At 37.5% G+C, this 16467-nt stretch overlaps 1 protein-coding gene across 1 annotated transcript in view; it reads right to left on the reverse strand.

Annotated features, from left to right (window-relative positions):
- Positions 1–16467, reverse strand: part of LRP2 (LDL receptor related protein 2) — a 199779-nt gene that overhangs the window by 126094 nt on the left and 57218 nt on the right. Inside the window, exons 9-13 of the mRNA XM_082465320.1 lie at positions 15037–15156; positions 9295–9423; positions 7498–7667; positions 3525–3748; positions 1352–1558 (exon numbers count right to left, since the gene is read on the reverse strand). Of these exons, the coding sequence (XP_082321446.1) occupies positions 1352–1558; positions 3525–3748; positions 7498–7667; positions 9295–9423; positions 15037–15156 (850 nt within the window). The remainder of the gene's footprint in view (positions 1–1351; positions 1559–3524; positions 3749–7497; positions 7668–9294; positions 9424–15036; positions 15157–16467) is intronic.

The following is a 16467-nucleotide window of genomic DNA, read 5'->3' on the forward strand; positions in this document are numbered from 1 at the left end:
TGCTGAGCCTGTGTGCCACGACTACTGAAGCCCGCAAGCCTAGAGCCCGTGCTCTGCAACAAGAGAAGCCACCGCAATGAGAAGCCCACCAACCACAACAAAGAAGTAGCTCCCGCTTGCCGCAACTAGAGAAAGCCCGCACGCAGAAATGAAGACACAAAGCAGCCAAAAAATAATAATAATAATAATAATAAATTCCATTAATCTAAATGCCACCTGCTGGTAAAGCAAGAGGCAATGACTTTATGATTTTAGCTGTACTTGTGAGTTTTAGTATCTCCTCCATATTTCTCCACAGCCAGCAAACCACTCGAATCTTTCTGAAATTCCATTGATTTTTATGTTTTACTTTAACCATAGCATAAAAATATTTAGACTATAAAATTAATGCCAAAACAACTGTGAAAGTGAAAAAAAATTAGGCAATTTCTCAATTGTTTTTATATGACTTATATGATTATTTTTTCATTAAATTAATTCCTATCCTCACTATGGGAACCAGTTTCAGTGACAATACGTCATAGCCTTAATACCCAATCACTTCATTTAACCAAGTAGAGATTGTTCTAAGAATATAAAATCCAGTGGCAAACTGTGATACCATCCTTACAAAATAGAGATAAAGGAGAAACCAAAACTAGAATATTCTTTTCACTGAGAAAACAGTAAAATCACGTCATTTGGAAAAATCAAATTGACTAGAGTAATTTTTCTTGGTCAAAATTTAAAGACCATGTTTAACCAGTTTTTGAAAATACCAACAGAAGAGGATCTAAAATAGGTAACAATTTAATTAATTTATAGTGAGCTCTAATCCAACTAAGATGAAGGAAAAAGGTATGCCATACTCTGCGTTCAAATATTGTTTAAATGTCTTTGAAGTATATCAGGTAAAGTCAGAATTTCTCTTTAAGATTTGAAATATATATAAGAGCAGTATAAAATCCAATTAATTCCCACCAGATAATGTTAAAAAAATAATAAAACTTATTTACTGGAGGGAAGATAGAAAGCTAAAAGATAAAGTGATCTTTGGAAACAAACCATAAGGGACCCAGACAAATAAATGGACTCGGAAGTTAATGAAAATAATGTGCTTCATCTGGGAGTGAGAGAGGGCTTGGAGAAGAGAAATCAAAGAACAAATGCTGTAGGTAATATTTAATGAGTGTTAATATGGAACACAAGCTAAAACTCAGAGCAGGTCACAACGTGCAATGTCAACACAAAGATCATTCAAGTTATGTCAACCAACAAAGCAATCTTTTAATTCTAGTCCTTCAGTTTCTCTCTCCATAAATTTTATGTATTTCCCCAAAACTTATAAAGATATAAAAAAAAAACTTCTTACCTTTGAATTCCATCATAAGTTACAGTCTCAATGTAATCAAACCGGGAGTCAACCCAGTAAACACGCTTTGATACCAAATCCAGGGTTATCCCAGCAGGCCATCCCAGCTTTCTTGTCACCAAGTCTTTACGGTTGGAGCCATCCATGAAAGCCCTTTCTATCTTAGGTATCCCAGAAAAGCTCTGCCAATCTGAGAAAAATAAATAACTACAAAAGAAAACCAAAAGATGAAAGAATCAGTTATTTTACAAGTTTACCTAGAAAATATTTTTTGAGATTGTATGTTTGGATCAATGGAAATTTCCTCTAGCTGATTAGAGAACCATGGGGGTTTAAAACAACAGAGAAATTTTAAAGTATTAAAAATCAGAAACTGTGAGGGCCAATCAGGAGAGTCAACAACTCCAAATAGCAACTATTAAAATGTACTAACTGGCAGGCAAAAAAAAAAAAAAAATGCACATCTACCTTCTTAACTTCTTAATATTCTCCCCGATCCCTGACTCCATCCTTTACTTCTCTTTTTTACAGCCAGCAAAAAGGCTGTAAAAAAGAAAAAACTATCAAGCCATTTCCCTCCATCCTTCACTTCTCTTTTTTACAGCCAGCAAAAAGGCTGTAAAAAAGAAAAAACTATCAAGCCATTTCCCTCCTTAATTCCTCATTCTAAGGCATGGTCTAGAGAACATATACATCATTTTCAAGGAAGGACAGCTGAAATCATGAAATAGAAATGAATAATCACCATTCACCAACACTTAAGTAGCCTCAAGTTCATCCAAGGCTCCTAAGACCCAACTGTGAAAATCTAGGAGAAAGCTAGTCCCCCGTAACTGGTCTCAAATGTGAAGATGAGGAAAATTTTAATTTACACCTGGAGAAAAGTAAGCATTATCACTATTGCTGGATTGATTCACAGTTGAACAACTTGTAATGAGGTATTAACACTGACATCTCAACCCCAGTCTCTAACAAGAAATCACTAAAAGGGATAGATCTGATAGGGGATAGAGTAGGGTAATCAAATAGTTAGCTTAGAAACCACATTAGGGGATTGCAGATAGAGAGGGAACTTTAGGGGGTTTTGGGAGACCACAGTAAGTTAATGATCACTCAAGAAAGTAATGGAAAAATCCTGAAACAATGTGGGCTTGCTTGACTCATAAAGCAGAGCAAGTCGCTTAGCATCAAAGCCAGACTGGCCTGCTTAACAACAAAACCAAGCCAACTTGCTTACCAACAAAACCATGCAACAGAAGCATGAGACATGCCCCAAAACAATAAAACAACAGTGGAAAATAAGGTCTATAATCTGCCCAGTGATGTCAACAAGTTAATGACCCCTAGGACATTCTCTTTGCACACACAAAAAAACAATAACTTACAGAAAGGTGATATTTCAAAGTGAAAGACCCTCATTGTACTGAGACCTGAAATAATTTCTCCATAGTGCAGTGACAGTCCCGGAGACACCATATAGGTTCAAAAACTCCCCCGCCCAACGTATAGGAGGAGTTAATGATGGAAGACTCAAAGAATGAAAAAGAAGGTGGTCTTCTCCCCCTCCCCTCTCTTCCTTCGATTATAAAAATGTAACCCACTAAGTACTTGGGGCAGCACAACATTCGCCTGCCCGCTTGTAAGCCTCACAAGCGACCTATTCTAATAAATCACTTCTTATCTATCACTTTGCCTCTCGCTGAATTCTCTCTGCCCTGAGACATAAAGAACCGGGGATATTCAGAGCCCCTCGCAACGCCACCTAGTGGTTTCAGATCTATCCCCTCTTTAAAACAACTTTACAACTTATGTTAGAGTGATCATGTTAATAATGGTTTAGTTGTGACAATACTATTAGAGTCAGAAAACAGAATCCAATTTCTCAGCCAGGAGAATGTGGCAAACACTAAGAATAAAATTCATACCCCAAAAATATCACGTATTTTTAGGACACCAGTAGGTGTGTTTGGACTGCATATCCTCAAATTGAATTATATTTAGCCAACTCCTTTAAAGCTTCTATGAAAAGAGATATGAAATAAACATGGATTCTAGAGTACAGAACCTAAAAGAAGTCAGGATTAACCTTCAATTATGCCAATGGATGTTTTGTGTACGGGGGAGAAATAAAACTCCAAAAATGCTGGAATCAGTATGTATTCACATAACTTACCCAACAGTTGGGTCCACGGCAATTCCTCTAGGATGTCCCAAATGTTCACTTATAATGGTAATCCGTTGGCTTCCATCCAAATTTACCATATCTATGCAGTTGACATTGGTCTCTACAACATAAAGTTTATTATTTACCCAGTCCACAGCCAGATTCTCTGGGTCTTCAACAGAAACATTGAGAACTTCTTGGATATCTAAACCATTAATGTCAACTGAAAAAACCTGAAAGAAAAACCAAAATTATTACACTTCTTAAGCATAATTCACTGGGAGCAGTTTTCCTATATTTCATTCCAGGGACCTATCTTTGTTGCACAAATCAGTCATTTGGATTTTAAAAAAAAAGAATTCATATATGGCCTTTCTTATGTTGAGGTAGGTTCCCTCTATGCCCATTTTCTGGAGAGTTTTTATCATAAACGGGTGTTGAATTTTGTCAAAAGTTTTTTCTGCATCTATTGAGATGATCATATGGTTTTTCTTCTTCAATTTGTTAATATGGTGTATCACATTGATTGATTTGCATATATTGAAGAAACTTTGCACCCCTGGGATAAATCCCACTTGATCATGGTGTATGATCCTTTTAATGTGTTGTTGGATTCTGTTTGCTAGTATTTTGTTCAGGATTTTTGCATTTATGTTCATCAGTGATATTGGTCTACAATTTTCTTTTCTTGTGATGTCTTTTTCTGGTTTTGGTATCAGGGCGATCATGGCTTCATAGAATGAATTTGGGAGTGTTTCTCCATCTGCAATTTTTTGGAAGAGTTTGAGATGGATCAGTTTTAGCTCTTCTCTAAATGTTTGATAGAATTCGCCTGTGAAGCCATGTGGTCCTGTACTTTTGCTTGTTGGAAGATTTTTAATTATGGTTTCAATTTCATTACCTGTGATAGGTCTGTTTATATTTTCTAATTCTTCCTGGTTCAGTCTTGGAAAATCGTACCTTTCCAAGAATTTGTCCATTTCTCTGTGGTTGTCCATTTTATTGGCATATAGTTGTTTGTAGTAGTCTCTTATAATCCTTTGTATTTCTGCGGTGTCAGTTGTGATTTCTCCTTTTTCATTTCTAATTTTATTGATTTGAGTCCTCTCCCTTTCCTTGATGAGTCTGGCTAAGCGTTTATCAATTTTGTTTATCTTCTCAAAGAACCAGCTTTTAGTTTTATTGATCTTTGCTATTGTTTTCTTCATTTCTATTTATTTCTGCTCTGATCTTTATGATTTCTTTCCTTCTACTGACTTTGGGTTTTGTTTGTTCTTCTTCCTCTAGTTGTTTTAAGTGTAGGGTTACATTGTTTATTTGAGATTTTTCTTGTTTCTTGAGGTGAGATTAAATTGCTATAAGCTTCCTCCTTATGAGTAGCACACTGTTTAGCCTCCATGTATTTGTGTTTTTTACAGCTTTTTCCTGTAACTGATTTCCAACCTCATAGCGTTGTGGTCAGAAAAGATGCTTGATACAATTTCAATTTTCTTAAATTTTCCGAGGCTTGATTTGTGACCCAAGATGTGATCTATCCTGGAAAATGTTCCGTGTGCACTTGAGAAGAAAGTGTATTCTTCCACTTTTGGGTGGAATGTTCTAAAAATATCAGTTAAGTCTATCTGGTCTATTGTGTCATTTAAAGCTTGTGTTTCCTTATTTATTTTCTGATTGGATGATCTGTCCATTGGTGTAAGTGGGGTGTTAAAATTCCCTACTATTATTGTGTTACTGTCGATTTCCCCTTTCATGGTTGATAGCATTTGCCTAATATATTGAGGTGTTCCTATGTTGGGTGCATAAACATTTATAATTGTTATATTTTCTTCTTGGATTGATCCTTTGATCATTATGTAGTGTCCCTCCTTATCTCTTGTAACAGTCTTTATTTTAAAGTCCATTTTATCTGATACGAGTATTGCTACTCCAGCTTTCTTTTGATTTCCATTTGCATGGAATATCTTTTTCCATCCCTTCACTTTCAGTCTGTATGTATCCCTAGGTCTGAATTGGGTCTGTTGTAGACAGCATACATATGGGTCTTGTTTTTGTATCCATTCAGCCAGTCTGCGGAGCTCAATATCAAAAAAACAAACAATCCAATTTAAAAATGGGTGGAAGACCTAAATAGACATTTCACCAAGGAAGACATACAGATGGTCAAGAGGCACATGAAAAGATGCTCAACATCACTAATTATTAGAGAAATGCAAACCAAAACTGCAATGAGGTATCACCTCATGCCAGTCAGAATGGCCATTAGCAAAAAAGCTAGAAACAATAAATGCTGGAAAGGGTGTGGTGAAAAGGGAACCCTCCTGCACTGCTGGTGGGAATGTAAATTGATACAACCACTACGGAAAACAGTATGGAGGTTCCTTAAAAAACTAAAAATAGAACTACCATATGACCCAGCAATCCCACTACTGGGCACATACCCTGAGAAAACCATAATTCAAAAAGAGACACGCACCACAATGTTCATTGCAGCACTATTTACAATAGCCAGGACATGCAACCAACCTAAATGTCCATCGACAGATGAATGGATAAAGAAGATGTGGCACATATATACAATGGAATATTACTCAGCCATAAAAAGAAACAAAATTGAGTTATTTGTACTGAGGTGGATGGACCTGGAGTCTGTCATGCAGAGTGAAGTAAATCAAAAAGAGAAAAACAAATACTCTATGCTAACACATATATATGGAATCTAAAAACAAAAACAAAAAATGGTACTGATGAACCTAGTTGCAGGGCAGGAATAAAGACACAGACCTACTAGAGAATGGACTTGAGGACACAGGGTGGGAGGGGGAAGCTGGGGCGAAGTGAGAGTAGCATCGACATACGTACACTACCGAATATAAAATAGTTAGCTAGTGGGAAGCAGCAGCATAGCACAGGGAGATCAGCTGGGTGCTTTGTGATGACCTAGAGGGGTGGGGTAGGGAGGATGGGAGGGAGCCTCAGGAGGAAGGGGATATGGGGACAGGTGTATGCATATGGCTGATTCACTTTGTTGTACAACAGAAACTAACACAGTATTGTGAAGCAGTTATACTCCAATAAAGATCTATTTAAAAAAAAAGAATTCACTAGAGACTTGTTATTTTACATCATGGGTTACTGGGGGCAGGGAGTTTCTTTAAAAGCATATGAGGCATATATAAAAAGTTGGGTTTACAAAAAAAAAGCCTGCATTTCTAATTCTTGGTACTTAGAGAAAGTTTAATTCAATGTGGATATCTTGGTGGAGGAGGTGGTAGTGGTTTGTTTTGATTTCTAGCTGTCATTAAATCAGATCTGCTAATAATCCAAAGTCTCAATTTTTAGAAATTTTATGCAAATTATCAGTTAATTGAATTAAAATTTTATTAATGGTACAAGGAAATGTAAGGGAAGAAATAAAATTTCATAACTCTTTAGGATTCTCCAAAATTTATGTTTTAAAAATCTCCGTTGCATTACTCAAAGTTGAAATCAGATCCATCACACTTTCCAAATAAGAGAACATAATGAAATTTTGGCTGTTAAACAAAATACTGTCAATATTTGCTACCCAATCCTCAATTACTGTTCCATTTAGAAGATGCAGGTAAAAATCTGATTTTTATCATACAGGAAAGCAGAATACTTTTTACATTTTAAATGATCAAGTTTCAAAAATTACTACCAAATATCTACCCAGTTTTGAAAGAATGTCTACTATTTCTTTTAATTAGGCTTTTGGACTCCATTTCGAATAAAATTAAAAGTTGCTCAAGGCTAATCCATATAATAGAGTGCTTTGTTTAATAGGTCACATGTAATACTATAGCTGTAAAAGGTGCTGATTAACATAAAATATCTCAAGGGCCTTTTTTGTTAGAAAACAAAGGAACTTTCCCCTCTACTCCCCCAAAAATGAAAAGCTATCAACACTTTGTGCTTGGAGTTCTATCAGCTCCCGAGCTACACTCCAGAAATTTCTATTTACCTTATTTTGCACAATGTCAGTCCAAAAGACTCTATGTAGGTGATAGTGAAAATCCACACCCACAGCCGATCCACGATTTTGAGACTCTACCAGGATCTCAAAGGTGCTTCCATGAATATCACCCCTTAGCAAATCCCGACCATTGGAGAAGATCACAGAGGCCTCACCAACTAAATGAGAAGAAGGAAGGCATTATCAGTCGTTTCAAGTGAACAAAGATGATGAAGCAACTTATAACCTCGTTTTCTTATTTGGTTTTAAACCTTCTGAGGCACACATATATGTCATTCTATCCATTTTCCAGATGGGCAAACTGAGGCACAAAGAGGCTTAATGAAATGTCCAAAATCACAGTAAGTTAGGAACAGCGTCTGCCAAGAACTCGAATGTACTGATTGCTAGTTCAATGACACTGAGGTATCATGGAGAATCTTTGATGATGTGGGCACCTTATCCCAGGTGCAACTTTAGATTGTGTAAAACACAAAACACATTTTAAGGATTAGTGAGAAACCACTCTGTGAAAAACATGGCAATGGTGGATCCAAATTTGCTATACCCATATACTCACAAGAATGCAAAATGAATAAGGTTATTCACTGAGGTCTTGTTTGCAATATCAAAGGGTAAGAAATAATATAAAAGTCCATAAGTAAAGGACTAGTTAAATAAATTATATACAACCAAAAAATGGATTTTGCCACTATTAAAAAAAAACTGTACACCTGAAACATTGGAAATCAACTATACTTCAATTTAAAAATACAACAAAATTAAAAAAAAAAAATGAAAAAGAGCTGTCTGGGTTGATATGGAAAGCCCTTGAAAATATAGCACGCAACATTAGCAAGATGAAGAACTGTATGTATAGTTTACCACCATACATGTAAAAATAGGGTTAAGTGTCTATATTTGTATATTCCTATTTACGCATTTAACAATCTCTAGAATTAAACAGTGATTATCCATAGGAGAGGAGAAGTGGGAAACTAGGCAGAGGGGAACAGAGATGGTGGGGGGAGGTCATATATCATCTAAATAATTTTAAATTTTTGAAAATGTGAGTATAATACCTATTCAAAAATAAATAAATGTTAAAAATCAGTTGTAAAAATCTAAATGTTCGTCCACAGCATATCAATATTTCTACACAAAAACAACTAGAAAACGGTCAATTCATAGATCATGTGGGCCGATAAGTTTCAGAAAGCCCCCAAAGGCACCTTAAACAGGTGTGAAAAAACAATTGGAAAAAAAGAGTAAAGTCAAGATCTTATTACCCAGAAATCCATGGTGACAAAAATGCTTTGGGAGGCCCAATTTTTTAAAACAAATTTTCATGACTTTTCTCTACCACAGTACTCTTAGAATGAGGGCATTTTCACAAACTAATCCAAATTTAGCAGGTCCATTTTGAACCACCTCTAAATTTTGCACAAACAATGCCTATTGGTACTTGTCACCATATGGTAGGTACAGTAATTAAAAGTAGGTCAAATGTACTCATAAAATTTATGTGATAGATGACATAATATTCCAGTCCCAAAGTGAACAAGCAACCAATAAAAATTTTAAAAAAACAAAAAAAACCTGTTAATCCACAAGTTGGTCCCTAATAACCGAAGTATGAAATTAATGTTGACCTATTCTTCCAAAAGCAGGAGCCATTCCTGATTTGTGGTAATAAAACCCTGCCATCCGCATCAATGCTGATATTTCTTTTGTCGTCTGCTATGGAAAGAGGATAGTCATCAGAAGTTTACTGTTCAGAAACACAAGTGTCTTTAATTTACTCACAAGAAGAATTAGCTTTACAGCGCTGCTGGTGCTCCAAGATATACCCCTCTACACAGTGGCACTGGTGATGGCCAATTCGGTCTTCACATATCTGGTCACAAACTCCCCACATCTGGCAATCATCAAAATCTGCCACATAGGAAATAACCATTTGTAATCGTGTTTAACAGCATTTCTTGAGCACCTTCTGAAAAAAATCTTGGACAAGCTATACAGGAATATGGTGATGCCCCTGCCTAAGTAAGTACCCTCTAGGGGGAAAAAAATAGGCATTATCATACTAGGGAAAACCCAAGGTTTTTTAAAATCTACGTAAAGGATAACTTTGCAGGTGATGCACAACACTGCTTGGACACATTGCCTTTGCATTTCATTTGTTAATGTTGGTTTACAAAATATCTGACTTTTAGTGTAAATGCATCCCTTTAAAATTGTGCTTTCCAATATGGTAGCCACTGCCCTCTGCAGCTTCTCAAATTTATATTTAGATTAACTAAAATAAAATAAATTTAATGATTCAATTTCCAAGTCACACTTGCCACCTTTCAAATGCTACATATGATTAGTGTTTACCATACTGGAAGACACAGACATTTCCATCACTACAGGAAGAACTGCCTTATATCCAGTGGCTCATTAAGATACAAATCTGTGCCTGCAATAAAGTATCTGGAAAGGTCTGTTTACCCAGCTGCCTTTCCTCTGATGTCAAAAATCGTAACCAAAATTAAAATCATTTTTAAGACATGAAAAATATATTCTCTTCTGATTATTCATTAGCATTATTCATTCATTTAATATGGGCTTATTGAAAATCCATTACATAATAGAGCTCTGTTCAATGCCATAATAGTCTCAGTTCTACCGTGTAGAAAGTGTTTCAATATAATTGACATATAAACAATACAATATGTGGGGGAAAGAACGTGTCTTTCTCAAAGATTATAAAGCTTAAGGGGCACAGAAATTGTCCTATCTTTGGTCCACTGGTGCCAAATATTTCATTTGACCCCCCAAGTTCACATCCACTCTTCACCCTCCTTCACCCTGCTCTCTTCCCTTGGAGAATGACCTCCACAGCCTACACCAACAAGGTTCCCACCCCCTAGGGCTTCAGGAAATTCTCAAGTAAATTATAATTCCTGAGACTCTCAGGTCTAGGATTCTCCAGAATTTCTAGAATCCGATCACACTTGCAGAGTTGTGAGTTGAGTTCTACCACACCTGCTGGATGGCCCACCATCTTGTGACTCCCCAGCAAGAAAGACCAAGAAAGTCCTGGGATCAAGATAACAGTTCCCATTTACCCTCCAGACCAAGTATAACAACATGGACCAGCATATCTTTCATTCCAAGGACTGTGACGAAGAAAAAATTAATCCAATTTGGACATGACAAGATAAAAGGACATGTGGGTAAAAATAAAAGGCCCGCATTTGATCTATGTCTCCTGTGCCCTCGCCTCAGCCCTAAGAAAGCACCACGTGAGGCTTCGCTTCAGCAGGAATAAAAGTACAGGACATTCGCCCTCAAACTCCCAGGGTGTCATGACCTCATTTTGAATGCAAGACATTATGACTATGTCTAAGGGTCTGGAGTCACCCTGGGAGCAGTTCTCATGTCAAAAAGAGGGTGAAGTCATAACTAGGAATTCTTGGGTGCAAATGCCCTTCCTATCACCTGGGCTACAAATACTTTACAGGTTTAAATGAGTGTATAAACATGTCACTTTTAATGACTGAATAAGATTCTATTCTCCATTATGAAGAAGAATGAAGGCTAATTAATATCCATTGTCCGCCAAAGGGAAGACAAGAAAAATGAAAGGAGACCTGAGGTTTTCAAGAGACTAGAAAAGGTAGCAGAAACTAAAAAACACTAAAATGCTGCTTTACAATATTCCAGCCCGTTACCTTGATCTACTTTCCTTTTTATTCTTTGTCCCCTCCTACCAACAAACACGGCTTTGAAAGTAATTCAAAAAAATGTTTTTTAGCATAGACCCCCTTGGACGCCCTCTGATCCACCTGGCTGTGTGAAATCCCACCATGCTGAATGACCGTCCTGCTCTAACTCTGCACCACGATGTCATTCCCTCAACAAACAGCATGTCCTGTCAATCAGAAACAATAACCCCGGGAAACTGCTCTGGCAGCATGCCTCAGAGGCTACACAGCCAGGTCAAGACCACCAGCAGCAGATGAACGGAAGGACACAAAATTTCTTGTCAGGATTATTCCATTTTATTCTTGATGACCACTGAGGCATTCACTGGGGAGCCAGATCTAAGATGGTAAATGTTGTATAGGTTTCCAACACCTGAAGCCTCTGTGATGAGTCAGCCATGCAGAGGATTACAGCCATAAAGAGAGTATTTGCTGAACTGAAACGCTTGAAAGAGCAGACCTAAACATTTCCCCTAAAAGCTCAGCTGAAACAAGTGTAACTGGTTTCCTCCGTGTCATGTATTGAAACTAATGAGTTCTCTTTACAAAGAGAGCAAAATATAGTCTTCTTTGAAAGAAATGTGAAATCACTGTTAACCAAGCTTCAAAACTCAGAGGCAAAGGGTACATTCTTAAAGGAGAGGGAAGGTCACAGAAGAGGTCTCTGCAGGTGTCAGGGGGTCTCACATTCACAAAAGCCCTCAACTGCAGACTTTTGAGCTTATATCCAAAGGAAGTCATCTGTACTAAAGTCCTAGGCACATTGTAAAGGGACTGAAAGATGTTTGTGGAACTTAAAATTAGTGCCCCAGTATCAGACTACTTGCAGTGTGCTATGAACTGAATGTCTTCTATGAATCCTGAAATTATCCTGTGCACAGCATAATATTGCAAAATTCTGTCTTACATTCATTAATAGATTAAACGTAAAAATCTTGTTATGAAAGTTTTTCTTTTCTTAAGGGCTGCAACAAATTTAAGTGGCCTGGATCTCTGACCTACGACCCAAACCTCATCACAGGCTTAGCTATTAGAAAAGATGTTGGAAAACGTGTTGGAGAATGTGGCTCTAGGGTGGGGGGAAAAAAAGGACCGAGAATAGGTTGTGAGGTATCACAAGAATGAACTAGGGATTCTGAAAGAGCAAGTCACTTTTACTGAAAAGACTTCATGGCCTATCAAGTTCCAACTACAAGGCAGTCCAGCCCTAACTCCTCTTTGGGGCTGAGAGGAAAAACAGAAAAGCTAGTGTAATACTGAGAACATGGCTTCTGGTATCTCTACTGGAATTCCTTTTCTGCTAAGAGAAAGCAGAGGGGCCTAGAAAACTAAGAGACTGGAAATCGGATTGGCAGCTGGGTGGCAGTAAAGGGGGTGGAGAAGCCTGACATTTGGCAAAAACAGACGAGCAGCCTTATACCTACAGATGAGCACCATTCCGAGAAAAAAGGGATGCAGCCCTCGCAGTGATGCCAGGAAGCATAAGCAGGGGTTCCAAAGTGAGAAAACCACCAAACAAATGAGGACATTTGTGTGAAAAGTCTTTTTAAATGACTTGAATGCATCTGCAGTGTTACGATAATGATAATGATAATAATAAAACACAATCAGTGTCCTATAATATCACTTAATGCTAGCTGCAGATCATAAATGTTTTATTTATAAAACGTTTTGAGATGATTAGAAATTTGGGGGCTTTCCTAAATAGTTCCAAGTTCTCTCTGAGTCTTCAGGATCTCTCAGGCTGATTTGCATAAAGCATTTGATCTTAACATGTTCTTGTCGAATAGAGTTACTTAAGAGGAGCAATCAGATCCAGGGCAAACTTTGGGACACGGTCCTGATATTAGAAATCTAAAATTACCTACTTCGAACACCACAAGAACAACCTCAACTGGATTGCTTTACCGGATATAAAAATCTTGGCATACAACAGGTAAATGAGCGAGCCCCATTACAATCGTTCTCAGTAACACTGAGGAATAGACTTTCTCAAGAGTTTGTAAACCAGAGTCTTTCTTTTTTTCTTTTTTCTTTTCTTTTATTTTTTGGCCGTGCCACATGGCTTGTGGGATCTTAGTTCCCAAACCAGGGATCAAACCCAGGCCCTCGGCAGTGAAACAGAGACCTAACCACTGGACCACCAGGGAACTCCCCAGAGTCTTTCTGACATTAAAATTTTTTCTGACTATGAGGAAATTATTAAGATCAAACATAATTAAGTTGGAAGCCATGAGCTGAGACTAAAGACTGAATAACTTCATTAGGCTTATCCAAATTCAATATTTTTGGCCAAATTATATTAATATTTTAGAAATTATTTCAGAAGAAATACTTTTCTAAAAGTATTTCGTACGTGTGCCATGTTTGTTTTCATCCAAAAAGCCCTAAAGAATCTCAAATTTCTAAGGAGTATCAAAAGAACACAGATATCCTGGTAAAATTCTGAATCATCTCTCTTTTGAAGATCCATAGATGAATACTTCATAGTAATGAATTGTTTCAGTTGCCTTCCAGATGCCTTTTCCCAACACCAGTAAAAACCCCTGTGGTCACTTTCTGCTAGTATGTCTGTTGTTCACACAACAAAAGTTAGAAAGAAGGAAAAAGAAATCAGAGCATTAAAAATTCATTGTTCAAACCCTAAAAAACTGAAAATTGATGATACTTGGCCATGTCTAATTCTCCCATCATAAGAACCCCTTCCTAATCACAGTGGGGTACAAAGCTGGCTTACATCAAAATCAAAATTTTCCCAGTAGGAGAAATCATTCTTATCTTTCAGATAGGAAAGATGTCAGAAATATTTAGTGCACTGGTGTCTAATTCAATGCCAGCCACTGGATGGAAATAACATGATAGAGTTTGTTCTTCTTTAGTATTAGCTTCAAAAATCAATGGGATTAACAACCAGCACAGCATGGCACTGACTGGCCAGTGTGGTCAGTGGATCAGTGACCTGGTGATCCTCTGTTGTGTTGGGTGACCACTCTTTAGTTCCTGGAACCTGGGGAGGTTTGGACATCCTGGGAAGAGGCCAGAGGAGTAGGGTAAGGTGCTTGATGGATTCAAGGCAGAAGCTATTTACCAACTACATGGAAGTATTTCAGTACAGTTGACCCTTGGCATTCTATGGGGGTCGGTTCCAGGACCCCCCAGGATACCAAAACCCAAAGATGGTCAAGTCCCTTATATAAAATGGTGTACTGTTTACATACAACCTAGAGACATCCTCCTATATACTTTAAATCATCCTTAGATTACTTATAATGCCTAATATCAATACAATGTAAATACTATGTAAATAGCTATAAATACAATTTAAGTGCTATATAAATAGTTGCCTGCACACAGAAGGTTCAAGTTTTGCTTTTTGGAACTTTCTGCCTTTTTTTTTTTTTATCCCCAGTTGATTTGAATCCGAAGTTGCGGAATTCACAGATAGGGAGGGCTAACTGTATTTAACAAGTATGGCCAATATCATTTCTGCTTCCAAGTACATAAAACACAAATACACAAAACACCAAAAGACTACCTGCATCATCGGGTGGTAGAAAGATATACACATAGCTAGTCAACTCACGCATCACACGACCACTCTTTCACCTTGGGTGCCTCACAAAAGCTTCTCAGAGTTAAAACTTCACACTGTCAGGTTTTTGGTGAGGACTGTGCTGCCCTTTGTTAATAGACGTTCGTATCCACAAGTACAAACTCCGTGATGTTACAGGGCATGGAACCCACCAGTGCCGCAAGCGCCGTGATGAAAGACCAGGCCCTGCCACCTGTCACTTACCGACACAGTTATGGGTGCTATTTTCGTTGACGATAAAACCTGAGGGACAGTAACACATCCCTCCAACTGGTGACTTGTGGCATTGGTACTCACAGCCTAAGAACGGACACAAATCCACATCTAAACAGAGAAAAACACTTGGTGAAATGAACGGTGACCTCTGGACAAGGCTGATTTACAAGAAGTAAGAACTTCTTCTTTCAAAAGTAAAAGCTCAGTAAGCATGCAGCAGCCGCAGGAAATCTGTCACCATTCAAGCCTTCCTGCAATACAATGCAATAAAAAGCTCGGGAGGAGATATGGGGATATAGGTATACGTATAGCTGATTCACTTTGTTATAAAGTAGAAACTAACATACCATTGTAAAGCAATTACACTCCAATAAAGATGTTAAAAAAAATTAATAATAATAATTTTAAAAAGCTCAGCACATATTTTTAAAAAGTTGTAACTAAGTGTAAGCACAAGTCATCAGAAGTGCTGTTTATAGAAAAATCTGGTCATAAGTCTATCTTTGTGTCAACATCATAGAAGGAAATTCCCAAGAATTCCCAAGTCACTGGACACTAAACACTAAACTCTTAACTTTTAACACTAAAAAGTTAATTAATCATGGCTAGCTTCAAGTGGTGGAATTTCAGGTGACTATATTTATTTTTCTGTTAATTTTACTTTTCTAACTTTTGTACCAGGACTATTTAAAAGGGTTCCCAAATGAAATGGCAAAAAAAAAAAAAGCCATAGAAGTCTCTTTTTTCCAGGGAAAAAAAATCCCCAAAACTTTAGGGTTATAGTTAATGGCCACTGCTAGGCAACTACTAAATAATTTAGAAAGAGTACTATGATAAAATCAAGGTCATGAATTATATTTTCTTACAGGAAAGTCAGTTGTCCACAGAATTGATGGTTGATGGTGGGGGAATAGTCTACAGCTACAGGGGGAAAAAAAAAAACACTGACTCAAAGTACATATCCCTGAAACCAGAAGCTTCTTGGAGTATATCCAGACAACACTTTTTCCATAGGTATAAGCCAGGGAATAAAATCTCCAGAACACTTTAGAGTCATCACAATTACCATTAAATCCATTCTTCCTGGGAAGGGGGAGAGGGGAGTCACAAATATTTTTAAGCTCCTCCCATCAAGAGATGGAGTCTATTTCTTCAATCCATTGAATCTGGGCTTGGTGTGACTTGTTTTGGCCAATAGAACACTTGGCAAACATGACATAAGCAGAGGCTTAAAAGACCTTGTACACTGGGCTTTGCCCTTTCCACCACCATGCAAACAAGCCTGGACTAGCCGTGCTTTTACTGCAGCATCCTGAGATGTGAGTGAGCTGGTCCAAGCCAGAAGAACTACATAGCCAACCCACAGAACTGTGAGAAATAATAAATGTTCGTTGGTTAAAGCCACTAAGTCTTGGGATT

This window comes from Balaenoptera physalus (genome assembly GCF_965194825.1).
Source record: "Balaenoptera physalus genome assembly, chromosome: 6".
Taxonomy (NCBI): Eukaryota; Metazoa; Chordata; class Mammalia; order Artiodactyla; family Balaenopteridae; genus Balaenoptera; species Balaenoptera physalus.